We start from the raw sequence: 26,485 nt of genomic DNA, 5'->3' as shown, positions 1-26,485 counted from the left end.
TAAAAGAATTAGAAAGTTTATAAAGCTAAATTTAGTCAAGGTGTTGTTCACCAAATTCCGGCAACGAAATATAATCATCATTAAAGCTATCGAATATATAAGGTTATATAATGTAGATAAAGAAAGCGTGCGTGCGCCGGGATGTAGTGATAGTCACACAGTCAATCAATAGACAAACTACAGCCATTAACGGGTTTCCTATAAGAGAGTGCCGAAAGAACGAAACTAATTGCTTTTGTCCTAAAAAAAACTGGCCCCTATTTCTCTAGCGATAAAACCCAACAAAAGTTTCATCCTTTTTAAATCGTGGTGAAAATGGCCAAAAGAAGATTACTTTCAATATAGTTACGATTATCGGTCTTGATTGGCATTGTTTTCTCCAATCAAGAGCATCGTCACAAATTAGAAATAATTATAGTCAACTTTTCGTTTCTTATTTTATTTGAAGCTTTATGGCTGGCTGATAAGGACTATTAGGTTTCCCATATCTATGTCAAGGTCTATTTTGATTGTTCTATGTCTTCCGTTTCGTGGTTAAGATATGCACAGGTCAGCTCGACTTCATTAAGATATGGCCGTTCTAAACATGTTGAGCGCTTTTCTACATCAGGCTCAAACGAAGTGTTAATCGTATGATCTCCATGGGAAAGTAGCCAGATGCACGGAGAGATCATTTCGAAGCATACATGAGAAAAGAAAGAGTTGTATTATTTCATCCGCTCTTTCGCAAACAAGGATGTCTATTGATGTATATTACCCACATTCTTTTGAAAAGTGTTGACCAACCAGGACTTTTAATGAACTCCGGCCGCTATCTAGACAACAAGTGAGTGGTGCTGCGCATGAGAACGGTCTACGCCCTTTACTGTGTGTAGATCCTCTCTCAGTCACTCCGTTGGTCAGTATATGTCTATCTGTTTCATCCAAGCATTGATGTGATCAAATCTGACGCCATCTCTGAGAGAAAGATCTGCTCCTTGGCTCAAATATCCCATGGGAACCGATCGTTCCTGATCAGTGATTTTGAAACTTCCTCGCTTCTCGCGAGATGAACTAGTCTTGGATTTTGATTGGATTTGATGTTGAAAATAGATAAAACAAAGAAGATTTCTTTTTTTCACGCCGTGAATGTTTGTGAACGTGGATTAATACGTTAAAGTGTTAACGATAATCTAGTATTAACACCTTAGAGTAAAGCTTATTGATGAACTTTATGCTATCAAAGTTAAATAGAAAGCTTGCAGTGGAAATTCTTTCAAATACATTGAAAATAAAATTTAAAAATTTGAAGAAATTTCAAAGCTTCCTTTACTATTATAGTGGCAATATTTAAGGACAAAGTTTACTCAATGGCAAAGAAAAATTTTAACAGAAAAAAATACGAATAAATGAAATTACAGTTTTTTTACAACTATTCGAAGTATCTTTTTAGTTTGTACGGCAATAGCCTCGGGCAAATCACCACATATTTCTCTGTATTTTCTTTAACAATCATCAATTGTTCCAATTACTGAAGTTTTTTTTACACAAAAAATATTGATTTTTTTTGAAGTTTCGAGAGCCCCGGGGAGCCAGTAGTACACATACATTTATTACACCATTGATGAGAATATTGGAAAGTTGATTGGAAATGATTGCTTCTCAGTCGGTGGGCCGAACACCTTAGAGTAGGAAGATTAATTTTCAAGTTCAAAACTGAAATAGTTTATTTCAATTTTGATCTCAACTGGAACCGTTTCAGGACTCTTTGATAATGAACAGCCATGGAATTCAGAAATTACTCAAAAGGCCTGAGTTTTGCTCGCAAAATATTCCCACGAGTTGAATGGGATTTAGTGAGCTGTTACCGCAGCTACCATGGGCTGGTGTCAGTGCGCTACGTGCGAGACCCTTTGTCAATACCCAATAAAACTGCTAAAATAAACGATGAATTTCATGAGCATATTATGAACTATACACCTATCAATCCGCAGAACATTGCTGGACTTTTTTAATCAAAATAAACCATTGTTATTGGAGGCTTCAGTGAACACACCTGGCCGCGGTCTGTATACATGTGAACAATATGTTACGGCCCTTTCAAAGGTGCTATCCACAACGATTGTCCTAATCAAAATAAAGGCGCGTGGCTTTAAAGTACATGTCATATCATTATTATAACCGTCCCGAGGTGTAATACAATCATTTGTAGTGAGGGATTCAGCTCACTCTTTCTAATTAACACTAGAGAATTATTTGGATTCTGAAAAGAGCAGAGTTAGTTTTCGTGCTGTGATTGTCACTGTTGTTATGTTGGGTGGGCCAAAAGGGTTGCTACTTTACTAAAGACTAGAGGGAAACAAGAAGGGAGAGAAAGGAAGACGGTGACTGAAAAGAAAGAAAAAATGAGACATTGGAATGGGTGGTGGGAAGGTAGGCAAGTGGAGGGTCCTATAATTACAAGACTCGTTTTCTAAAACAATTAATCGTAACAGGTTTTATGCCTTGTTCGTTGCCATCACCGGCGGTTCGAAAATCTCTTAATGAGTTGATCACTAGTTACTCCGTGTGGGATGATGACATCACTTGTTAACAATATATCCAATATTCGCAATTTAATTCAGAATCTAGTTCAGGGATTCCGGCCAAACTTGGTCTATCATTGCATTTGCAGATTTGAATAAGTCTGGTAACCCCGGTAAGCGCTGAAGACATAAACCACTAGCATTGAGAAGGGCCTGCCAAGGGAGCTCTAGGTGGCTAGATTTGTCCAGAACGACAAATATTTTCGGTGTCAATACAACTGGACAAACATCCGCATATGACACCCCAAAGGCGATATTCAAGGTTCCACAGGAAAGGATAACCAAGATGGGACCGTGTTGCTATTTTAGCAAGGTGAACATCTGTCAAGCGTTTATGAGAAGGGTGTTATAAATGTGGCTAAAGTCAACACACTCAGACATATTACCTGATCTGTTAATTACTTGGTTAAACTGCATGAGACCTTTATCGGATGCTAGCGTCATTTTGTTGACTTTTGGTCGTTATGCCAAACTTGGTTCTAAATCCACCGATGGGACAAGTACGGAGAACGGAGGCGACACGTTTTATATCGAGGAAAAAAGAACACATCAGTGCAATAACGGACTGACAAGTTAGAGAAACGCCCTTGCTGCAATTGTTCCTTAGTCTCCAGAGCAGCGAGAAGAAAAAGAATTACAATACAATGAATGTCGAAGTGATTGTCGGTTAGTTAGTATTCCCATGCGAATTTCTCAAATTGCTTAATTCATACGTCGATAATATTAATAAAACCTCTTATAAGTCTTCAGTTGAGTTTTTATATTGCTGTAAAAAAAGAGAGTTCTTCTAAACTTGTCCAGGGGAAATGTAAATAACTGAGAGGAAAGAAAGAGAAAAGAAAAAGCCAAACGGGAAAAAAGGAAAAGAGAAGAAGGGAGGGAAAAGGAAAGGGGTAGTTTAAGAATTTGTCATTTTGTCATTTCGAAAAAGAAAGAAAGAGAACGAATCATGGTGGAAGAAAACCTGACTATATGAAGAAAAAGGGAAAAAAGTCGTTTTCATACGATTTTACTCTAGTGGCTTTTGGAATATCGAACTAGGGAATAATCCGCCTATCAAAGAATCGATCGGCGAAGAAATTTCACTCTTTTGAACATTTTTTCCCCTACAACTGAAAAAAGACAAGGTGTAGAATTGCCTTAATTGTAAGTACTGATATGGTGTTCCTTAATCTGTAATGTTTTATTCCACTTAAGATAGTGAACTTGATGCGTCTTTAACTATGTATTTTAAATTTTTTATATGGAAGAAATCTTTGACTTTAGGTCTAAACATAATTTGGCCATTTTGGAAAGAATTAAAACAGTGAATCGTGCAGAGATAAAAAGTTATTTTAATCACTTGTTTAGGGTTGGATAAAAGGGACCCCCGTCGTCTACCAAGGATATGTTTCAGAAAAATGTAGTGGTATGTTATTCGTGATGTTTCTGGGGGAAAAAAAAGCTTTTTGGCCCTAGAAACAGTGTAAAAGTGGCTACTAGAGCACTGCATGAACTAAGCACAGAACAGGAGAAGGCGGCGTGAAAGAACCAGATTATGCAAAACGGCGCTTCACTATCAATTCTTCCATACAATTGAATTCAGTTTTAGTCGTGTGCGCGAAAATTTATAGCGAGGTGAAGCATACAGATTAATCTAATATGAAATTTAGGCAATCTTCAAGCTTTAAAATTGCCTGAATATTCACTAAGAACGACAACTGACGAGTTTTGAGAATAAAAAGGAAAAGGGAATGAACACAGTTTTCTTGTTGATTTGTTTTAGTTCTTTATTTAATTTTTTTAAAGTTGTCATCGCACTCTAAAACTGAACGGTGAAAACCTAACATCCCATGGTGTCCCCTTTGCATATTAAATTTAATGCTTTCACATTCTGTTTTCTAATTTTGTGCAAGTATATTTAATATAGAAGAAGTAATCATCGACTCAGGAGCATTAGAAAATGAAATTGAAGCCCACTATAGCGTTAGACAGCACCAATTTGTGATAATCTTGTTGAAGTGATATTGCTAACTTTTTAGTAGGATGACAGGCCCATTATAACAGCACGAAAAGGGTGGTTAATCTACCGTTGAAGAAGTAAATGGCTGTTGTAATTCACTAGCATTAGTCAACCAGGAGCCTCTTGTGCTCAGTATCGAATGAATGTGCTAAGAATCAGGAATATGTGCACTTTGAAAACAACTATTTCAGTGATTTGTATCTTAAGAAAAACAGTGACAGTCAAGATGTGTTATTCGTAAAAAAAAGTGTATTCAAATCCCTACTGTGAAATACAAACAACCTAGAGCCCGAAAGGCGAAATAAAAAGCATCTCAAGCAAGTTTATTAAAACACAGAAAGTCGATAAATATAACAGTTTGTTTGACAAAACAGTTACCAAGTTTTTTTTTGTTTTTGTTTTTTTTTTATTTTTTTGTTTTAATTTAATCTTATTTTATTTGGTACTTCTGAAGTTTTTCCAACGGGATTTTTTTCCTTTTTAAGTTTTGCTGAACGGTGGTTTTAACAACAGCTGAAAATAAAATCGAGAGGAGGCAAACCACGTACGGATTCATTGCGAGTTTCTGTCTGTTCTCGAGATCATAACAGTGGTGTTCTATACCAAACCTATTCATAAGTACAATTGTTATTTTTAAGAGAACAAAAGAAAGTTGTATTTATTTATAATATCAATTCACCAAGGTGTTGTTTTACAACCAAACTTAACTCATTTCTCATAGGACTCCTGCTTAGATCTAATTCACTCGTTGACATCCAAAACAGGTCTGCATTTGCAGAAAATCCTTGAAAACAGCTCGGCTCTCAACGTTATAAACAGGGCTATATATACATAGCCCTTTGGTTCAATTTCAGAACCGTCAATCAAAATCATAACAAAATTTCCAAATTTTCATCTTCGTTTGATAAAAGAAAAATATTCAAACCCTGCAAGAACATATGTTGTTGTATTTTCGACGATGAGATGTTGGTTTTACTGGAGGCTCATTAGTCATTTGGGTCGCAATAGAACTAACTGGTCAAATATTTATAACAGGTGGACCTTGCAATAATGAAACGACTCGCTGTGACTGACATAACACTATAACTTTTCACGCTTAAAAAAACACCAATAAAATATATTAGATTTGTCCCCAAAACTGACAGAGCATACCTAAGAATGGACATCTTAAGAGGGGAGAAAAAGCACAGTCTGTTAGACGAGGAATCACAGCCAAAGAGTTTGAGCAGAGTCGGCTCGAATTTTTTACTTGATGTAACGTTATTTTTTTTAGAATTCCGCTAAAGAAAAAAAGGTGTCAAATAACAAAGAAATCTAATTCTATCGTTCAGTACTTACTTTACAATGAATAAAACACGTATATGTGATGTTTGAAAACAGCTTTCCGTCGTTTTGACGATACAGTGATCGATATTCTCTCGTCTTGTCTTTTTTAATAGAGAATTTAATTTTAATCTTATGAGATGGTTTGTTTGAGTTGGAACATCCATATCCTTGAATCAGCTGTACTCTCCAAACAAACTGGAAATGAACCCCCCTCTTCTCTATCAATACACGACGGTCATTTTACGATGGCTTCGGCAAAAAAACTCCTTCTGTTCAGAGTCCGTTTTCCGGGTTATTGCAAGATGCCTTTTGTACACTTTTTCGGGGAATTTTTATTTCAAAATGGTTAAAAAGTTTACAGTTTGATGAATAAAAAATAAATTGAATATTCAAATTCGCTGATATTTTTTATTTGAAAGTGTTCATTTGTGAGTTGAAACTTTATATCCCAAATAGCGCCATCTGTGCGTGTTATTCTCCACAAAATTGAACGCAGGCTTCCTTGTTTCACTCAAACGTGTGCTGGCCAATCGCGTTGCTGCAAGAACTCCTTAGACAGCGGATGGCTTTCATGTTGTGAAAAGAGAACCACCGCATGACTAGCTAGAGGAAGGAACTTTTATTCATCATTTGTTTCCCCCTATTTTTTTTCTTTAATATACAATACAAATAGACGAAAGTTTATCAAGATGAAACCAAAAGGGTGATTGCATTCAACTCCAATCATTCATGAACGTTCGATCAATTTGTAATAGAAGTAATAATAAACTGGCTTATCTTTCAAGCAAAAGAACCATCTATTGAGGGGAAAATACAAACCACAAAGCCTTGATTGCAATTAACTTTAGTAAGCTGGACCAAAATGAAGCCACATTGACCCATTTCTACTGATTCCAGAGTTTCTAGGCCCACAAAAGCATACTAATTTAATCAAAGAGATCAAAAATACAATCTCTAAAACAAAAACAACGAAAATAGAAAAGAAAAAGGAAGCTGTATAGTATTGTTCTAAAATGAGATACACCATCCTATTAATATCTTCATTAATCTTCTAATCTTGATGTCAAATGAATGTTTTTACTCGCATACAGTCCCGACACCACATTGATAACCAAAGAATCCCTAGTCACTTTGAATTTATTGTAAGACTTGGTCAACTAGCCAAGGATTGGCTGTGAGTCATACAGTCCGAAACCACATACAGTTTCTCTTTGGCCGCAAATTCGAGCCCATTTTTCGTTTTCTTCTGCCGCAAATAAATCCCGTATATATATTATACCCCGTCGCATTTGATCACCATCAGTACATGCACCGCCTTTTGCCAAATACCAACTAAATACAGTGAAATAGTTGGTCCTCCTGACCACAAATCATGATACACAACAGAACCGTGGCCGCGCAATCTGTACGATTCCAGACTCGTATCGTTTCGTAATTGCTCAAGTACAAAGAGGCAATGGGTTTAGGTCGGATTATCTGTCGGCAACTCATGTCTACATTTTTATATAATAAAATAGAGGCATCACATACTTGGGCAGTATTGATCCATCCATCTAGTTTCTGGTGGGCTTTCAATGTCCTGTGTTCAGTGTTTTCTAAAAAATGCGGGCGTAAAACCTTGTCTGCCAGCTTTACGAACGTAAAACATAGCCCTCAGACACCAGTGTTTTGTGGACCGACAGAACATGTTATCTGCAATGTTTTTCAAACATATTTTCACTGCGGTTAGAACGTCAGCCCAAAGAGGAAGGAGGAGCTCTGATATTCCCTACAAGTACCCCTCTCAAGAATTTAGGCGCCAAAACGTATAAAGTATTGATCTGAGATAATTGTGAACCGCACCGACAGTGTCTTGGGCTGCCTGCTTAACATTAGAAATGTTGTTCATGTCAGGTCGGATAGATCGATGATTTCCCGCTTATGACCTAGGCCTCTAATTCTTTTGAAGCCACCCAAGGTGTTCGGGAGCGCATTAGTAAGGTTTTACTTGTATATTCACCAGATGCACCTAAACAATACAGCTTTTAAACAACACAATTATAACTCGTAACCTCGATGGCTAGCACAAAAACTTGTAATAGCACTGCGGTTTTATTTATTTTAAAGGTGTTTGGTTTCATGATTGTGGTCAGTTTTTCTGCACGAAAGGCATTTTGGCTGGCTAGTGTTGAATCCGAGCTAGACGGAATTCCATTCATTTTATTTGCCAGTCTTCATATCTAGGGTGCGAAGTCAACAAAGATTTGAAGATTATCTTCAGCAATCAGCTTTAATTTGACCTAAACTTTCAGTCTCATGTAGGGCATTAATGCACAGACAGCCCTGTATATCACCCACGTCTGCACTTGTTGTTACAACAAACCCTACACGATTTCCATTCCAAATAATAACCAAGATCTTTATCACCCCCCAATGAAATCGTCGATGAAAGCTGTATCGTCCACAGTAGCGTTTTTTATATTTAGCCGTTAGTGGCATGTCTGATCGCAGCTCATAATCAAGGCTTGCGCTCAGTTGCTCGCCTCCTAACACCATAAGCCTTACGCCAACACAAGGGTGTCGTGAATTGCTCAGTGGGGTTGGCTAGGATTAACACGCATCTACTTTCTGTTCATAAAGATCGAGATAAAGGCTATTAATACAGGAATCTGATACAGATATGAGTTATAATGTTCTTGTTTCTAGCATGATATATCAAATCTACGTCTTAATATTTACATCGATCAAAGCCGCGAAGCGGAGGCTTATAGTGTTCACGCTGTGTTAATCCAGCGCCTGAGTGACCAGAAAATCCAAAATGGGAGGAAACGAACACACAGAAACATTAACAACCATTATGGATAAACCATAGCGTGAAATATTTCTGAATTGGCTCTAACGAGATAGACCACAGTTTCTTCCAAACATCACAAAAAAAATGTTACTTTTAATGCCCCAGGGGCAACCTTTGGCGACGAAAGAAGATACGAACAGCGCATTTACATATCAAAGTATATTCTCTTGACAAAGTTCACTCTACTCACTTCAACAGTAAACGGGGAGGACGTATGTATTTGCTAACTCAAATGGCAAGAAATTTCGAGAGAAATTAAATGTTTATTCCCTAAAACCTTTTTTTTTCTAACGCCACGACAGTTCGACCATTTGTGCGTACTTCGCTTTTTCACTTTCACGAAAAATCTCGATGAAGCTTTAATTAATTCAATGAAAAATCCCTCTTCTCTATCCACCCAAAATTCGAGTAAAAAAGATAATAATGTCTGTTTATACCAATTTAACAGTTTAAACGCTCGCGGACGGAACATGATTTAATCCCAAAGGTTTTTGGCGCTGTCAAAAATACAAAAAAGAGAAAGCACAATCGCAACTTGATCTTCAAGTACATATGCGTATGCCTTAAATAGAAGGATGCTTGGAACAGGTACACTTGTGCCAGGATTCCTCGCATTTCCGATAGATACTCATTACTTTGGTAATCTTGGTGATATTTTATTTGGCATCAGCAGGCTCAGTCAAAACGTCTCTACATTGACTAAGACAAATAAAGACCCCATGAGATTATTTCCAACTTGTGAGCTATTATTGGTGGGTGTATTTATTCGATCGCCTGGGCCGTAATGAAACTTTAGTGTATTAAATATGATCTCATTTATATCAAAGCCATTTACGCGAACGAAATTATAAGTGATAGGAGACTTTTGGGAGAGAATCCAACCATGCTTTTATTAACTGAACTATTGCTAGTGTTATCGATGAGCTATAATTAAGATTTTAAAGTCGGTCGACGATATGGATCATGCAACTTGAAGAGAGAATTAACAGATTCTGATTCGATTGTTTAGCTTTGGATTATGAGTCTTGGAATAAGGCTTACGGGATGAGTGGTTGAAGAATTATCTCTAGTCAAATTATGCCTGTCGTTTTTTGATCGTTATTTTGGGGCTCTTCTTTTCTGTGGTATTTTGTAATGTTTTTAATATTTTTTTCCTAACTTCGAGCACAGGTGGTTGTTGGAGGAATGTCTCCTCAATGGACGAATGAGAAAGTGCGACCAAAGTAATTTTAGATCAATCACATTTCCAAAAGCAAAAATAAAAAACGTTTTATCTGGGACATTTAATGAAATTCCAAGGGAAATATTTAGAGGAGCAAATAGAGAGGTACAGGAAATGCTGACAAAATGGATTTAGGATAAAAATTCTTATAAATCTAAAACAAGCCATTTCCTTGTAATTGATAGAAACTCTAATGACCAACGAAATCCCAACTTTGTCATTTGTAGGAGGCCATCTTAAGGGTGAACAGTTTTAAGAGCAAAAGTAACCCGAAACTTCTTAACTGCGTGTGATTAGCAGGAAAAAAGCTACACAAAGAGTATTAAAGGGAAAAAGAGCCCACTAGCAAAGGCTAAGGGCTATCTTATAGATTGTCAAGAGTTGTGACGCATTTCCAAGACTATAGTCAATAAGATATAGAGCGCTTTTTTTCTCTCGGAGCAGCGCTTCTTTTAGTGTCATTAGGCAAAGGGCTTTTAACAGGTACTATAGCGCTTCGATCTGATGATACGATTCAACTCTTCAAATTATCCTGTTTTCAAATTGGAAAATAAATCAATCAATTAAAAAGTTCAAAATCGCAACAAGTGATACTAAGGCTGGATGGAAAAAGGAAAAAAAAACTCGCTATCACGCAAAACTTGAACGTCGACTTGTCTCATCATTAGTGCCTTTTGCAGGCTCCTAGATAGTCTATCACTCCATTTTTTTCATTTTCTTTTTTCCCTTTCATTCTTCTATTAAAGTATTCTAATGGAAACCAATTTGTTCGAATTGACAAAATTAGATCTGAATTGTCGGCTGTGATATAAGTGAGAGGTGGCGGCATGGACAATGGGTAAGCCAGGGCCCCTGTATATATAGCTTATCCTTTTTGTTGTAGTATATTGACATCCAACGGACCCCCAATACTTTCCAAATCAGCGTCTCGACCCCATAATTATAAGTTCAACTTACCATTCTCTCTGTTATCAATGTCGCGAAATAGCGAAATAGCGAGTGAAATGAGAAGGTCAGGACTGGTCCCCTAAGAACGGGCACACATGGACTGGGAATGCAAGCGCTTGGAGTACACCTCCTTCAGCCGTTTGTTTCTTGGGGAATATTTGGAGTGTACATTTGGCGGTGCTTCTTAAGTGAACATAAGCAAACATCGCTGCCCTACTCACTACGAAACATAATACCTCTCTATTTTGTGTTTTGTTTTAGTTTTCTAAAGGCAAAGTTGCTGTTCGATTCCATTGTAGGGTGCATGATAATTAATAAGTTGGCGGCCTTTTTTATGAATCAGATGGGTTGTCAAAAGTTAAGAAAAAGAGACACGCCGGACCTACACGATCGTTACGCCCGATAGACCCTTCTTCCTTAAGATTAACTGGTTTTACAAATTACAGCCGCGGGATGGTGTGCAAATTGGCATAAATTACAGACGAGGTTGTCAATCTCAAATGAAAAAATGGACCCCAGATCAAAGAGCTTGAAGTCCTTGTGGACCAACCTCAAGAGAAATATTTGTATAAATATTATGATAATAATTATTTGCGCTTTTCAGTTGGATGGCAAACTTTTACTTTAAATGGTTCAACGAGTGAACCCTTGACAATAAATATACCGGACTTCATACATTGGTTATTACTTGTATTGACGAGAAGGCGTTGGCATGTTTTTCTATTTGAAATGTAGTTCCTGTCTGTTGAGTGCTAGGAACACACAGAGAATAAACCATCCGATATCCCCATTTCGTCGGCTACTCGAACCTTTTCTCATGTGTTATCTGTAATAGCGATAAATGTAATTCATCCAGACCAGCTGTTTTCGACTCGCTCAAGTACTTCTCCAAGTTCATTGCTTCAAAGTGTCATGCAAGAATCACGTTCCGTTTGAGCCGAGAAATCCCAGCTCGTCTTCTTAGCAATATTTGGTCGGCTTTTCTATATTTTCACGGTTTAGAGTTATCTTATTAAGTGATGTAGGATCAACACGCCATAAATGACTCTACAAATGACAAAAGCAAATATCACCACTTCTTGGTGCTCCTAGAATTTCAGCGCGAATAAAAGTTTTGGTTTTACCAAAAGGAAAGTTCCAATAGACCTTCCAGTAATCTACCCAGAAAACAGCTACTTATTTTACTTAGTACGAAGTGAAAATTCATGCCAAACATTTCTTTAGCCGTCTAGATATTAATTGCGTCTGCTTCATTTACATTTGTTCTGAGTGCTTTGAGTTTCCCATCTTCAAATTTCGAGACATCTTTGGAAATAGCTGAAGGGGTTATTGACAATTTCGTGCAGATTTTTTTGTATAACCCTTTTCTTTTCCGGGAGCTTAGCTCTTCAATCAACCAATTCTATTCCTGAAAACTTTTAGAGGCAAGAATAAGTAAATGACTTTTTTTGAAAATGAGAAAATTACTGCTCTTCTTTTGAGGAGGATTAAAACATTTTCGAGAAAGAGGATTTGAGTCAACAACCCACCCAAAAATGTTCCTAAGTTGTTCTATTCCCTCTGAGCTTATTATAAAGAGATTCATCTTTCCTGGAGTCCAAAATTCCCCTAAGTATTGAATAAGATAAGAAGGGAAGAGGGTGATATGATATAGGGTATTTTCTAGAGTTATTTTCACGATGCCAACTCCACAGCTAAGATTAATGAAGTGCTATATCAACATTAACTACCCGCAGTCAATCCTTTAAAACCTATAACCTGGATCTAATTCTCTTTGGCTCCAGTACTCCTATAGCTACAAGGAATAGAGACAAGAAGAAACTGAAAACAATATGGACATTTTGTCTAACATTCTTCAACTGGTGAAATCGAAAGGACTACATTGGGTTGTTGTTGGACTGTGTTTCATAATTGTGTTGCTTAACTGTAATACCTCAGTTTCCAAAAGTGGAGTAACATCAGACTAAATATATAAATATATGTAAAATCTTTAATAGAAGAGGTGAAATCAGTCTTTCCTTCTTGTATTAACATTCTTTATTCACTGCTATATTATAGTATTAAAACATCATTATTTAAAGTATAAGTTATATGCATGTATGAACACAACAATTCAATATCAATGTTTTCAACAATTTGACTTTAAGAAAGGGCAGAGTGAACTCGAAATATAGCCCGCAAAAGGTGCGTGATATTCAGTGGTTGATTGTCTTTATCAGTAATTCTGGATTTTACTTCTAGATGAAGTCAGTTAAGACGTTAGAGCTTAAAATGCCAGCAAATCTTATAAAATAAAGACGATTAACACTCTAGGGAAAAAAATACCGGGTCTGTACTAGCCTGCCTTGCCACAAGTTATATGTATGTTATAATTAATGAGGTTCAATACGTGGAGACAAACATGAGCGAAAGAAAAACGAAGGTTCACATTCCATATAATCTAACCACAAGCAAGTTTGAACTCTACAACAAAGAAATACAAAGGCCTAATTTAACTCTTGTATAACTATACCAGCCATCGTGTACATAAAAGCTTCCTTTACTGAAAGGAGATTTCATTGAGTCATTGTTGTGCGATTGGTTTGACAAAGAGTGGCAACAAAGTCGCCTTTTGTTTGAGTGACTCGTTTTGTTGTTAGTTTCTTAATCTTAAATCCAAACGAAAGACGAATCAATTTACCAAGAATCAATTCTTGTGAACTATATGTCCCTCCTACTCTTCTAACGAGCAAACACTCCAACTATCAATTAGGCCACAGAATTTCCAATCCGTTTTCACCGATCAAAGGCCTTCGGATAATTTTCTTTTGAGGGCTGGCTAGTTCGGTAGAAATGAAACTGCATTCTGTTTCAAGCCTTTTTTTTACGGCTTCGTTGATGCTTCACGTAACCAAACATAAAAATAACCTCCAAGAAATTCCGAGAAGAAGTCAGTACAAAAAGCAATGTGTTGTTTGCTAATAAACTGGCCTTTTGTTCCAACCATCTTATTCCTTGTGGTTATATCACTTATGTCAAAAAGATCACTTTGGCATTCACATGGTGAATTTTTGAGTTTATGAGTTTACTCTTCAATAGTTTGGCTTAGATATATATTTCTCTTTGGATGGGTTTAGCTGTCAAGAAATTCATATTTGTGAATGATCCTATGTACAAATAGCCATTGAGAGTAGGCAGGACTAGAGACGAGGGTCGCATTTGGTATCAGAATCAAATCTAGTGCTAGAATTCAATCAACACTGCAAGAGATCGCCTCTCATTCTTAACGAGCTGTTCACAAGCCCCCTCTTACAAGATATCCCTTCGCTTTACATTCAAAATTCCGTACCTGCCTCTCCCGAATGACTCAATTTTGGAAAAATACACAATTGAAGAGTAGATATGAATACTACAATCTCCGAGAAATTAAAACAAATATACTATACAAACTGGATGTAAGCGTTTCATTGAGTGCGTTAGTTCTTATCACCAGAAGCGGCGAAAGAAAGTTGTAGTGAAGATGAGTGCTGCTCTGATAGTTGCAGCGTCATTTTTTTCTGCTCTAAATGTGATAAAATAATTGCAATAGCTTCCAAAAACAGTAAAAATACTGAGTAGCAGATCGGGCTTTCACACCGACTAGCTACAACAGTTTCTTCTCCTGTACAGCCCCAATTTAAGCTCAATACTCGGTCGATGAGGTACAGGCAATAGAGCAGATTGGATCTCAACAAGTCGAGAGTTCATCACATCAGTTTCCTCACGTAATTAGAGTTTTCTCATCGAGTACCACATTTCCCCCTCACCAAGTCCAATAAGGATGTGCTGCCATATAATTCGTACTAACGGGCGGATAATGAAGAAAATCTGCAGCATGGTGATAGGTATAGTTATTCATGGCTGTTCCATGACATGGCTGACCGTCACGAACAAGAACTGGCACTGGAACTGTGCGGGGGGTGAACAACGGTGGTGGCTCACTCAAAGACCCTTTTTCATAATTTTGCTTTTTAAACTTATATCGATGATTTTGAAACCATATCTTAACTTGAGTAGGTGTAAGGTTTATAATTCGAGCAAGTTGCTCCCTCTCAGGGGCCGAAAGATACCTTTGCTGTCTAAATCTTCTTTCTAGTTCGTAGGTCTGTGCTTTGGTGAAAAGTACTCTTCGTTTCCGTTTCTTCGGAGGGTCGCTTCCTTCGTCTCTCTTTTCATCGTTCGATTCATTTTGTTGATCACTTGAAGCAGGACTTAAGGGATCCTCGTTTGCACTATCCTGATTATCTGTAGAAAAACAAATCCAAGAGTTATCAGTCCCGACTAAGCTCAGTAAATGCACACAGGTATCATTAATGCTTATACTACTTCATCAATTCAATTTTCCTTTGGCATTTCGCAAACTCTATAAGTTCCGCTAAGAACAAAACAATGAGAACTCACTCGCGAACTTCATCTAATTTTCTATTTGCGCTTAAAAGGAGAAGGAAACTCTTCATTGGTAAGCTGAAGTTTTGTGAAGCTTTTCAGAGACCAAAATTTTCGGCGCAACATCAAAACACTTGCAGTGTCTCAACACTGTAAACTAGTCGCCGGAATAGCGTTTTGTGTAAATCTAGCACGAATGCGTAAGAAGCTACCCCTCAAAGACATGTCAATTGACAAACAATCTTAAGTTCACTAGTGCTGGGTTTCAGGGGCCATGATAGCAAGCTCTTCAAGTTTGGTCGCGTTACTTTCATTCGATCAAAGATACAAAATCGAGTCTTTTCTTACTTGTATATGAGGACTTCTGCGTCTGATTAGACGCCACGCCACAAGCCTCCAATCTGTTATCGTCGCCACATTTTTCAAAATTTACCGATAGTTCTGGCGTCGACTCGCTTCTAGATGCGCGTGTAGACTCACTCAGATTAAGGATGTCCTTCACAGAGAACGAAGTCATGGCTCGTTACTTTAGCCTTGTGTACACGGTTTCAAATGGATTCCATTATCAGGCTTACAACGGTCATGCTCAGAGAGCCACGACACCTTTGCTGACGTCAGGGTGTGTCGAGCCACTCAACTCGTGAACAAGATGTTTGACACTAAACAAAGGTTGGATAAATTCTGCTAAGTCAACTGCTATTGATAGGATAAGGTGGTGACGGGATTGACAACACTATTAATTAGAGTGATAACTATTGAATAGTGTGTCATATGTAAGCCTGTAAGATGACAGAAAGCCAAGGGAAGACTCCCAATGACAAGTCTGTGCGTTGGTTGTTCAAACTATTTTAATATTGCACTCGTTCACTTCACGCACAGTACTCTGTACAATGACCGTTCTGTGTTTTCAAATATAAGACTCCAGAATCTCGCTAGTACTTTTCTTATCCCTTTTCTATCGCCGAAGGTGGGATTTGCGCACCTTCGATCGTAATTACGTCTCTTTGATACCTCTTTAAGGTGAACTTAAGATTTAAATCTTTATAAAACCAATGAGCGATCGAGCGACAGCACCTTAGCCTATCTATCGCGTTTGTAGTCTAGATATGATTCAATTTTCCCTCCTTTCACTGAACACTTGTTTTATGTATCACGGGAACGCGCACAGTAGTCGCCCAATACTTTTCAAAAGCTCGCCTATAAACAGAAACTGACCAAAAAATGTACGAAAAGGATGATGGCGTGAGGTGTTTCAGTATTTATTTTTCTTTTATAAACCCTCCAAAATCTCTTAAGCTAAGTACAGAAATAACTGAGACGCACTCCTTGGGGCTTTCCATTGAAGCATTTTTAAAACGCTTCCATCTTTTCGCTATTCACCCGTCCGCAGAACGCTTCAAAAAGAGACAACTGTTATCTTACTTTGCTGGCAGTTCAAATATTCGATCAGGTCAAGCTTTTAAAATATCAACTCGCATGGCTGATTAGGTAGCCAGTTTTTGCATTATCAAGGTTAATAGTTTTGAAGCAGTATCGAGGGGTTCTTCGCCAAATATGTCGACATCTATCGACATCTGCGCTCTCAGAGCTCTAGTCTGTTTACCGTGTGTCCTTGTCGAAGGTTTGGCAATCATAAATCCTTGAAGGGCATACGATAACTGACACTGAGTACTTTAAGAATGAGAAAGGCTTCAATGCAAGGGTGTGTTAATAGTACTTCAGATTCTTAATCCTCCCTTTAACAAGTCGTCAACCCGATCGAACGAGTTTGATTCGTTTATGGAACCCTCCAGGGCTCAAAGTGGGGACGCTATGGGGGCGCTAATATTTCGCCATTTGGAAATGAATTAATGAGTCTTTATTGATGAAAGAATGGTACCCCTAAAAATTACGGAAGAATGGCCAATTAATATTTCAAAGGATGCTTGGAATATAGGTCGGTAGCGCGCCATCGAGCGCCAAGCCATTACGTAGGATAGCTATTTGACTAACAACCAGCCGATTAGGCCAAAATGTTTGCCCGTGTCATAAGGTGATTGACAGGTTGTCAATTAAACCATTAGCCAAGGATATTCTAATTTTTAGTGGTGAATCCATAGGGTCAACATCTTGTAAGATCTACAATAGCCACTCCGTATCTTGTTTTAGTTTCGGTGTCCAATCAGACAGAGCGCCTCACACTCGAAATCCTACCACAGAAGAAGCTCAACATTTGAATAATAATACTGATAGTAGACATCACCAATTAGGCTCGATCCGGTCTCACTTAAATTGGAATCGCTTAATATGAAATGATCTGTGGAATATATGATTAAAATCTTTATGAGATCGCATTCGACGTTTCATTCTATTATGTCGTTCTTTGAGGCTGCACGAGCCGTTGTAGTGTCATTTTACATTGCGATCTTTTCTTTCATATTTATCATCGGTTGGGTTCGCAGACCGAACTTTACACCTCAGTTTAGTTAGATTGGCAGCATACGTTCACCTTAACAACCACCCTTTATTCATGACAACACTTTTAAAATCTACTCTAGTTGACTTTTGTAGGGATCATGTAACAGCCCCATATTGAGAAAACGAATCCGACTTGTCGTAAGGAGTGTCTTGTGAACAGATCTCAAGTGATGACTAGTAATTTATCAAGTGCCTACAATCATTAAGAGAAGAAACAAGTTTATTACGTTCTAAAATAGGACAAAAATAACAACCCAAAAACCACGTCCAGGGCCTAGAAAAGAAAAGAAAAATATCATGTTGCCCATTCTATCTTTTTCTATTGCAAGACCAGCTTGAGTGGCGGTCCAATAGGAGTCCTAGAAGCCGTAATAAGGTAAAAATAAACTAATGAGAGCGGCGCAAGGTGTTTTTTTTCTCTCGCGTGGAATCGAATTTCGTTTCTATGAGGCTAAAGATCCAAACCACTCCACCCAATGAGGACCAAAACAGCTGTTGATCGTTTCGAGAGTTTCAGTGTTGGCTTAAATTTCTGGTTTCATAAAATAAAATTGGCAAACACATTAAATCTTGATGAGCTGAAGTCTTTTTGTTGATGGAATTTTATCGTCCAAACCGCTCTTGAAAAGAGATGAAATTTTTAAACCCAATGAACCGATGGTTTTTCTCCCCAATAAAACCTGTACATTAAGTTGGAAGGCACAGGCGCTGTTCACAAATCTTTCATGTTTAAGTGTCTCATTCCCGAATCTAAATGAGGCCTTTTGACGTTCCACGGAAGCGCCCTGTTGATGGATTTACAGACTAAATGGGTGAATCGAAGTCGTAAGGTTTCTTGTTTCAAAACTAAATGATCAACTATCATATTAAGTGCTTAATGCCATGAGATGCCGACCTCCTTATTACTTTTAGAGTTTAAAGTTAAACATTCTATCCCAAGTCAATAAACTTAATGCGTAGGTCTTGGAAACATGTCGAGGATGTTGCGTTAAGGATTCGGCCAAAAAGAACGATTAAAAGACATTTTTGAAGGACATTTTGTTCAGTTTTTTCTTTTTTTCCCCCCGATTCTTTTCCGCAAACTGCCCCCTTTCATCGCCTTATCTAGCGGAAGAACTGATAAAAAGAAACAAGTGAATGAATGAGACCCAAGTCAGTATAGTGTTTATTTATGGCAATATCTTGAGACTTCTCATCAACCCATTAGCACACGATCTTTCCATCTTGATTAAAATCCATATACAAGTTTATGTTTGCTAAGAATTAGAAGGTTCACTTCAAAACGCTCTTCTCCCTTGGATGCTTATGCTAATTTTTCAAGTCACAAGAACATTTGACGACACGAGTTGAAGGGTCTGAACCAACATCCTAATGGTATCGGATTACCTTACAGGCAATTAAAGGACAGAGGGATTGAATATTCGAAAATTAAATAACTCACAATCGAGTCGTAGCAGAACCGCGTTCAATTTTATCAGTGGGAATGTTTAATAGAATTTTTCACATCGATTGGAATTAAAAACGATTACTTTCGGTAAATGAACAGCTAACAGCAAAGACAATTGGCCATTTTACCAGCATTCATCTGTGGCAGGTAACCATTTGAATATCTAATCGTTAGTAATAAACTATAAAGCAAAAACACACAAGGAACGATTCCAAATTCATTTTCTATGCCAAAATTGTTCCAAGTAACAGTGGTGTGTTGTCACACTGACACAGCTCTCTGACAACGCAAAAAGGATCTCATTTTCTCAAGATTCAATTTGCTTTTACTTCGCTTCAAAATATTCCCTTAAGAACTTCCTTGAAGGAAGAAGAAGAATGACACGAAAGGGAAATGGGATGGCCGCATGGCAAGCGAAATGAATTTCAAATATATTTCTTGCATAATTGCCGATGGAATAGAAGTCTAGAAATTTCATAACACAAATCCAATAACGAAAGCCTATCCCCGATCGATTCAAATTCACATTTTTTTGTAGATTTTTTTGGTATGAAAGCCTAGACGCCATACCATGAGTGTACATTTAGAATTCAATTACTCCTATAACACAGATCACATATACAGGTAAGATTGAAGTTTCTGTTTAACACTATGAATACTGTGGATAGCAGCTGAACACACACATATCTGACTTGAATAAAGGCTTCTCTGGTTTCGGTTCTGAAGTAAAAATTGATTTGATTGAGAAATGAGAACACTAGACGACTTCTTTGTGCAATTCGCATCAATGAATTAGTTTAGCTTGAACATTTATAAACACTTCTAAACCGTCAAACACCCTGCCAAAACTGGCAGCAAGCTCTTCAAGGATTCAACAAGATCAATTCAACGTTTCCCATTTCGGGATATCCAGCTGAAAGAAGCTGTTAGTGTCTTAAGAAATAATTTATTATAACATCCACCCCTTTCGGGCGTTGATAATTAAAGAAAGAAATTTTTTTTATAAAGGTGAATAATGTGAAATTTATACTTTTGTCTTCTTTACAAAAAAACGTTTCAATTCCCAATTTCCCGCCACTTATTTAGCTACTAAACCAACAATATTGTGTAAGAAAAGGATTACCTCGGTAAGCTATTGATCAGACACAATACAATGAATGCATTTTAGTTTAAATTGACCCTATTCATGATCTAATATACAAGGTTATTCTGGTATGTTGGCTTTACCAGTCGCCCTGTCATTCCCCTGTCAGCCCAGTCGAGCTGGTGTTTTATTTTTTATTATTATTGAAACTTACACATTATTGATTTAAGGCAACGCTTTTGGAAACAACCACCCTGTTATTGTATTGTCTTCTCCAGGAAAGATTGAAACTTTTGACAAGTGTAAATATGGCTAAACATATGTACAGAGTGAGATAAGCAAAATTTATAGTGCCAGTGTTCTGAGTGTTGTGCACTAGGACTAAAACGTAAGGGTGCATCCTTGTTAACACTGTTTATCTCTCGACGCTAGCGGCCAAATTTACCTCAAGAATAACTCTCAGCAACTGACATTTTTTCAACATTTATTAAGTTGAGGCTCTTGTTTGATACTTGTTTTGGGGAATATAGAAGACCCGCGCGTCTGAATACTTAGTTAAGTACACCTTATTGTGAACATTAGCAAAGATTGTTATTGGCCATCAAAAATAAAGTCCTTGGCTTTAAATTCTTAAGTAGCTAATAAGAAATACCGGTATATGGGCTGCTTTATACATGGATGTTACTTGTCAAAATATCTAAAGAAAAATGGCCGCAGTATTGAACAGTGATTGGAAGAGAACTTCCCAGGGAAGCAAAAATCAAATCGTGAAGATATTTGGAAACACGTAAGGTGGGCTCCCAACACACGACTTGGTTTTGGTGGGCCGTTGTTCATATTAACATATAGTTTTCTAAAAATATACCCGAGTACACACGCAGTATTTAGACAGTGTATGGCAGGTTTAGCAAAACATGACACTTTTTAGTTTTCTCATTGGATTTGGAGGAAGGTAAACTTGCCACTGACCAATTAACAACTCAAAACCGCTCGCATCCTCGCACGATTAGTGGTATTTAGCGCGCTTGCTAGAAACCAAAGACTGGAATAGTGTGTTGGGATATTCATTTCATAAAGTAATTATCATGTTATAATCATTGAGAATACGATTAATTCGAGAAAATACCCGTTAAGGGCTTTTGATTTCAAATAAGGCGAACCCGTTTATAGAATTCTAGAATAATCAAAAAGGCACGGTGCTGTTAATGGTTAGTCACAGACTAAACTTTAATGACCAAGAATAGCAGCCATCGTACATATATATTATGTTTCACGGCGATAGTAATTTGGATAAGAAAATGGCCCTTTGCCAAATGTCAGTTAAGGATTGAGAAATATTCGTGTGTTTCGCCTCGAAACTATTTATTTCTCCAAACAATTTCGTGGGTCAACTTTGTTAGGAAGCCTGACACAAGCAAACGGAAGCACAAAAACCCATAGGTTTTCACTCATCAAACTCTGCTCTCAACGAATCGACTCGAACAAATAGTAGCAAGAGAATGCGATCATTAAACGTTTGGATAGTTAGAGAGTGACATTGAATTCAATATGGATTTGCACAAGGGCGCTAGAACTATTAACGTGTTATTCTTAAGGAATCCAAATGGTTAAATGAATTGGAGTGTAGATATCTTTGAGCAAGGTCGAAATCACAATGAAAAGAGTCTCATAGAAAGATGCAGCAATGATAGAGAAGAGGTTTGTAGTGCTCTGGGATGTTATTTGTCGAGCGGAGGCGTGATGGAAGCCTAATATTATGGGCGTGTCTGGATTGGCTGTGTTTGGAAAATGTGACAAAGTAATAATAAGAACAAAGGGACAACAACAACAGCACACTTCCTAATCTGTCAATCCAATTAAAACCAATATCAACAAACCTTTAAAGACACAAACGAAGCATGTGTGATGGAAACTTTTAGCAAGTCTTGAATGGAGGAATTGTGTCAGATTAAGCTAGTTGATATGACGTTTGTTGAGATGCTCTTTGACTGTCATTTCGAGATCTGTCACCACTATCCTCCTATTATCGCTTAACAAAACACGTTGGTGACATTAGACAAAATTTGTTTTTGTATTTCTTAGATTGTCTTCTTTTCAAGTGTTAGCCCCACCTACCTCACACAGCCAGCCTGCTCGCCCCGTGGTCTTCAACACTCAACTCGTTATCTTGAGCCGACAGACAATGGTAGCTATTTGAGACCAAGTATACAGAGTGAAGCACAGGAGAACTATGAGTTCCTTTTCCATAAGAGACATTCTCGACTTGCCTGAAGACACAATTCGCTCCCTACAGGCGATTAAACCACACATGGGAATGTCATCCTGTACGATTACAGACCAATGTAACATGGAGGCCAGTCCAAATTCGGACGTAGACGCCAACGAACATGCAGTCGACGAAGCTCCAATTTCTGATGGTACGTCTTGTGGATGTTGTAACTCAAGTTCGTGACATCTCTATAATAGCCATATAGTGTTTGAATTCCCCGAGGGCTTGTCCTATAGATTACTACTGGGTTTTGGAAATGCCAAAGTGAAGAGGGCTTAAGATTGAGGACCTGAATACTTTTTATTACACACTTTAAGTTCAAAAGCCTTTTGGGGCATACCTTAGGGCATACCAGTTGACACATTGGAGTTATTAGAATAGGGTATCCTTTTCAATAGAGGCCTCTATTGGCTTTCCTAACCGCACTTGTTTGTCGGCTTTGGCGTACAATTTCAAGAAAAAGTTATAAGCCGGATACCTTTTCGAATCAAAAATTACGACTTTTATGAACGTGCCAATGCTTAAACCAACAACTCTCTTTTCCTCTTTTTGTAACTTGAAAGAAATGTCAACTTTTCGCTGTAGGCATTTAACGCAGGCAAACTTGTTACAATAATGTACTAAGAGACCGAAATGTAGAACCCAATACTTTATTTAGAAAGAAAGAAATACATGTCACAATGTTTAAGTTGTTTAGAAACAAATCTTACAGTTTTATTTGGTTAAGATTTTATCCTGCTGTGTATGGCAGAACATGATTTCTTAGTGCTGTTGTGTTTGTGTTTAGATGTCCCTGCGGAGCAAGGAGAAACCCGTCTCTCCATTTACGAAAAACCAGAAGAAACGAAGCGAGAAACCGAAATCCCAAAGAAAAGAAAACGAAGGATTCTTTTTACAAAAGCGCAAACCTTCATACTGGAAAGACGATTTCAACAACAGCGATATCTTTCTGCTCCGGAGCGCGAAGAACTCGCAAGAATAGCAAATTTAACGCCAGCTCAAGTCAAGATTTGGTTCCAAAATCATCGGTACAAGTTTCGTAAGCAGATGAGTGAAAAGGGACCTTGGGATAAACCGTACATCTCTGGTCCTTTCCTTACAGGATCCGGACAATATTGTAGTTGTGTTGGCCCAACTTGTAGTTATCTAACCAGTTCACCATACCAACCATCGCCCGATTATCTACATTATCCTTCTCCAGTGAATTCCACTTACTTACAATCTTCATCGTACTGGTAAAAACTGAAAACTCCCTCATTCTTTCTTGCTAAGGCGAGATCTACCTAGGTCATATTGTTCTTAAGACAAAAGTCTACCACAAAACCGTATATCTAACATCAAATTTACTATAACTTTTACATTTCTAAAAATTCAATTCACCCAGATGAATTACAACCCATTTGCTTGAGAAATCTCATGTTCAAATACGTATTTTTGGACACTAAGTTATTCACGTTTTTTTTGAAAGACATATCTCCTAGGGCGGATTGCTTTGGGGATAAATACCGAAATATAAATTATAAATACGATTGCGACAAATAGAAACCGCGGCTACTGCGATGTTGTTTTGATTCATAGTGTGACGTTTATAACGTGTAAAAAGGAATTTAAAGATATAACGATATGTTGTTCTATGGAAAGTAAGTTATAAAGAAAGAGAAAAGGTTAGATGTCTACATGTTCAATAAAATAGTTTTAGTAACCTAGATGGCCATCTTACTTATCGCCCAAAAATCTAGTTTTATAATATATAAACTATAAATTTATAATCTTTTCTTTAAGTAGCTCAGTTGCTTTTTGAAAATCCCCAGCAAAATTTAGTGCACAACTGAAATTTCCTAACTAGTTAAAGGATATGTCGTTGGTATAAATCGTGTAAGGTCTGATGCACACTAATGTAAGAAAACTGAGAAATAGGACGCCGTTATTGTTGTAAATCCAATTGTGTTTATTCCATAAACTTTGTACAACTTTCTGTAAATTTACGAATAAAAATAACTGTATAAAGACAAAAAGCGTGTCTATGAATTGTTAAAGACTTTGAGGCTGATGCATGTATCGAACCATTGCAACAGATTTCACTGAACCACAAAAGTTTTCATTCCCATGTTTGCAATGTCACCAAGATCAACGATTTCAAAGATGGTTCCATTACGAAATAAAGAATAAGAGAAGTACGCAAAAACCCCTAATTGAACGCTGGGTGCTTTCTTGAGCCCATGCAGAAATGCCATAAGCCGTTTCGATCTCTCCATATTTTTTTCAGGAAATAAAATGCTTGTACAACCGCCTTCCCAGTGGCATCACCATGTTTTAACTTCAGATCTCTTCTTCATTGAGCAAGACACACTTTCTAAACCGTTCAATCCAGAGAAACAATCTAGACATTTTACAGTTTTATTAACAAGGGAAATAATAAGATCAGAGACAGCCAGTGACAGCCCTCTAAAGTCGGTCTTGGCTACAAGACTTTGTCAAAAGGATTTCGTTCTGGATTTTGTCCTAGCAATAGTATCAATACCCCATTCGCCTTCCATAAAACACAACTTTTCTCCTCAAAATTCATGAAATAAAAGCCAAAAAGCAAAGAAAACAGAGATTTGGGAGCCCTTTCAGCACGTCCCTCGTTCAGTATTCGATATATTAATGTAGCTCGGTTTTCTATAATGACTTAATGAAGTCCCTAGCTGGGATTTCAACCACATCTAAATAATTGACTCTCTGAAAAAATCTGTTGTAAAACAGCTCACCATTCAGGAGTAAATAGGGTACTAAGATTTCGAGGGTTTGGTAGTTGGCGAGTATTTGAGTTTGAAGTAGCCAAAAGCAGACGATATATATCTTTGAGTGTAGTTAAATGAGGGATATTGAAAATATGTTATTGAATTCGTATCGAAAAATGCACCAAAATTTCACAACTATTGGATTTAACTTGCTCTGGATCGACTCTTAATTTTTTAGCTGAACAATTTGGAAAAGAATACTGTGAATTTTACGGGTTCGTGTAAATGGGTGTCCCAAGAACGTTCTTCAAAATAAAAAACCAACTCAAGGATAAATTTAATGGTTTTAAAAACAAGCAAAACTAAAAAGATACTGTATAAAAACGAATCGGCGAATTTTTCTTTGGATGTTTTTCACACCAACTAAAGTTTACTTTCTTAAATTTTAAATTCTAAACCCATTATAGATATCTTGTTTTTTTTACAGGGCGGGAACTTCAGATAATAAATCTTTAGTTCTTCAATCTCACGCTTAGCTTTTATTTGAGTTGTTTAGAAAAGAGAACAACGTTCTTATTATAAAGAAAAAACTTGTTACTCTCCTATTAAGGAAAATCAGAAGCATAGACTATACTTCGTGCTAAAAGGAGAACGAAAGTGTTCTCAAAGTTGCGATATTTAAGTTCGTGGATTTTTTCGTTTAAAATTTTTTGTGTGGAAGTTTTTATTGGATGTCAAACAGGAATAATGGTGACGATCATTATTCCAATCTTACGTCAACTTATGAATGACATGTGAAAATCATCCGCTAAATAGAACATAGGAAATGTCACTTTTAACAACCTTACTTTTGTTTCTAATAAGGCCATCTTCCCCCAAAATAAGCCCATACTGATATGGTCCATTTTTGATTTCAATAACTTTGCTCTTCACATAAAAGCCTAAAGTGGTTAAATTCGCTTTTGGCGGGAACAAAACAGCGCGCGCGTGCAAGATTTTTATTGAAGGGTTATCTTATCTCAACGAATAGCAGCCAAGCCAAAGGGATTGTGTGTATTTATTATCCCAGCTTTGTGTAACCAACAATAGTTTAATAACACTAAGTTTAATTAAAAATCGCCGTTTACTGTGCAAAGATATTTGACGATCAAACTAAGCCATTGACGGCTGCTATTGTTTCTTTTATTTTTGTAGTTTCAGGTGTGA

The 26,485-nt window shown here is 37.3% G+C and overlaps 2 protein-coding genes and 1 long non-coding RNA gene across 3 annotated transcripts; 1 reads left to right on the top strand and 2 right to left on the bottom strand.

The window, feature by feature from the left end:
* Nucleotides 1–9,185: 9,185 nt before the first annotated feature.
* Nucleotides 9,186–11,131, bottom strand: LOC116287175 (uncharacterized). Its single transcript, XR_004196041.2, has 2 exons — nucleotides 10,905–11,131; nucleotides 9,186–9,424 (listed from the first exon to the last, which is right to left on the bottom strand). It is a non-coding gene; the product is annotated as an uncharacterized LOC116287175 (long non-coding RNA).
* A 1,736-nt stretch (nucleotides 11,132–12,867) lies between these two features.
* On the bottom strand, nucleotides 12,868–22,506 carry LOC116287154 (homeobox protein Nkx-2.2). Its single transcript, XM_031693799.2, has 3 exons — nucleotides 22,403–22,506; nucleotides 15,648–15,958; nucleotides 12,868–15,158 (listed from the first exon to the last, which is right to left on the bottom strand). Exons 2-3 carry the CDS (start codon nucleotides 15,814–15,816, stop codon nucleotides 14,677–14,679), a joined length of 651 nt encoding a protein of 216 aa, XP_031549659.1. The 5' UTR covers nucleotides 15,817–15,958; nucleotides 22,403–22,506; the 3' UTR covers nucleotides 12,868–14,676.
* An 11-nt stretch (nucleotides 22,507–22,517) lies between these two features.
* On the top strand, nucleotides 22,518–24,571 carry LOC116287155 (homeobox protein Nkx-2.8). The gene is made up of 2 exons (XM_031693800.2): nucleotides 22,518–22,704; nucleotides 23,344–24,571. Exons 1-2 carry the CDS (start codon nucleotides 22,518–22,520, stop codon nucleotides 23,793–23,795), a joined length of 639 nt encoding a protein of 212 aa, XP_031549660.2. The 3' UTR covers nucleotides 23,796–24,571.
* The last annotated feature ends 1,914 nt before the right edge of the window (nucleotides 24,572–26,485 follow it).

Source organism: Actinia tenebrosa, unplaced genomic scaffold (assembly GCF_029948245.1).
Source record: "Actinia tenebrosa isolate PJP-AT-01 unplaced genomic scaffold, QUT_ActTen_1.0 PGA_scaffold4__44_contigs__length_22323623, whole genome shotgun sequence".
In the NCBI taxonomy this organism is placed as follows: domain Eukaryota; kingdom Metazoa; phylum Cnidaria; class Anthozoa; order Actiniaria; family Actiniidae; genus Actinia; species Actinia tenebrosa.
The sequence above is the reverse complement of the archived record's forward strand: the minus strand, read 5'-3'. Positions and strand labels throughout refer to the sequence as shown.

Excerpts from the sequence above, each read along its gene's own strand:
- LOC116287154 (XM_031693799.2), bottom strand. The coding sequence starts at position 15,816 with ATGACTTCGTTCTCTGTGAAGGACATCCTTAATCTGAGTGAGTCTACA. Across the intron at positions 15,159-15,647 it reads GCAGAAGTCCTCATATACAA|ATAATCAGGATAGTGCAAAC; the intron begins GTAAGAAAAGAC and ends GTTTTTCTACAG.
- LOC116287155 (XM_031693800.2), top strand. The coding sequence starts at position 22,518 with ATGAGTTCCTTTTCCATAAGAGACATTCTCGACTTGCCTGAAGACACA. Across the intron at positions 22,705-23,343 it reads CGAAGCTCCAATTTCTGATG|ATGTCCCTGCGGAGCAAGGA; the intron begins GTACGTCTTGTG and ends GTTTGTGTTTAG.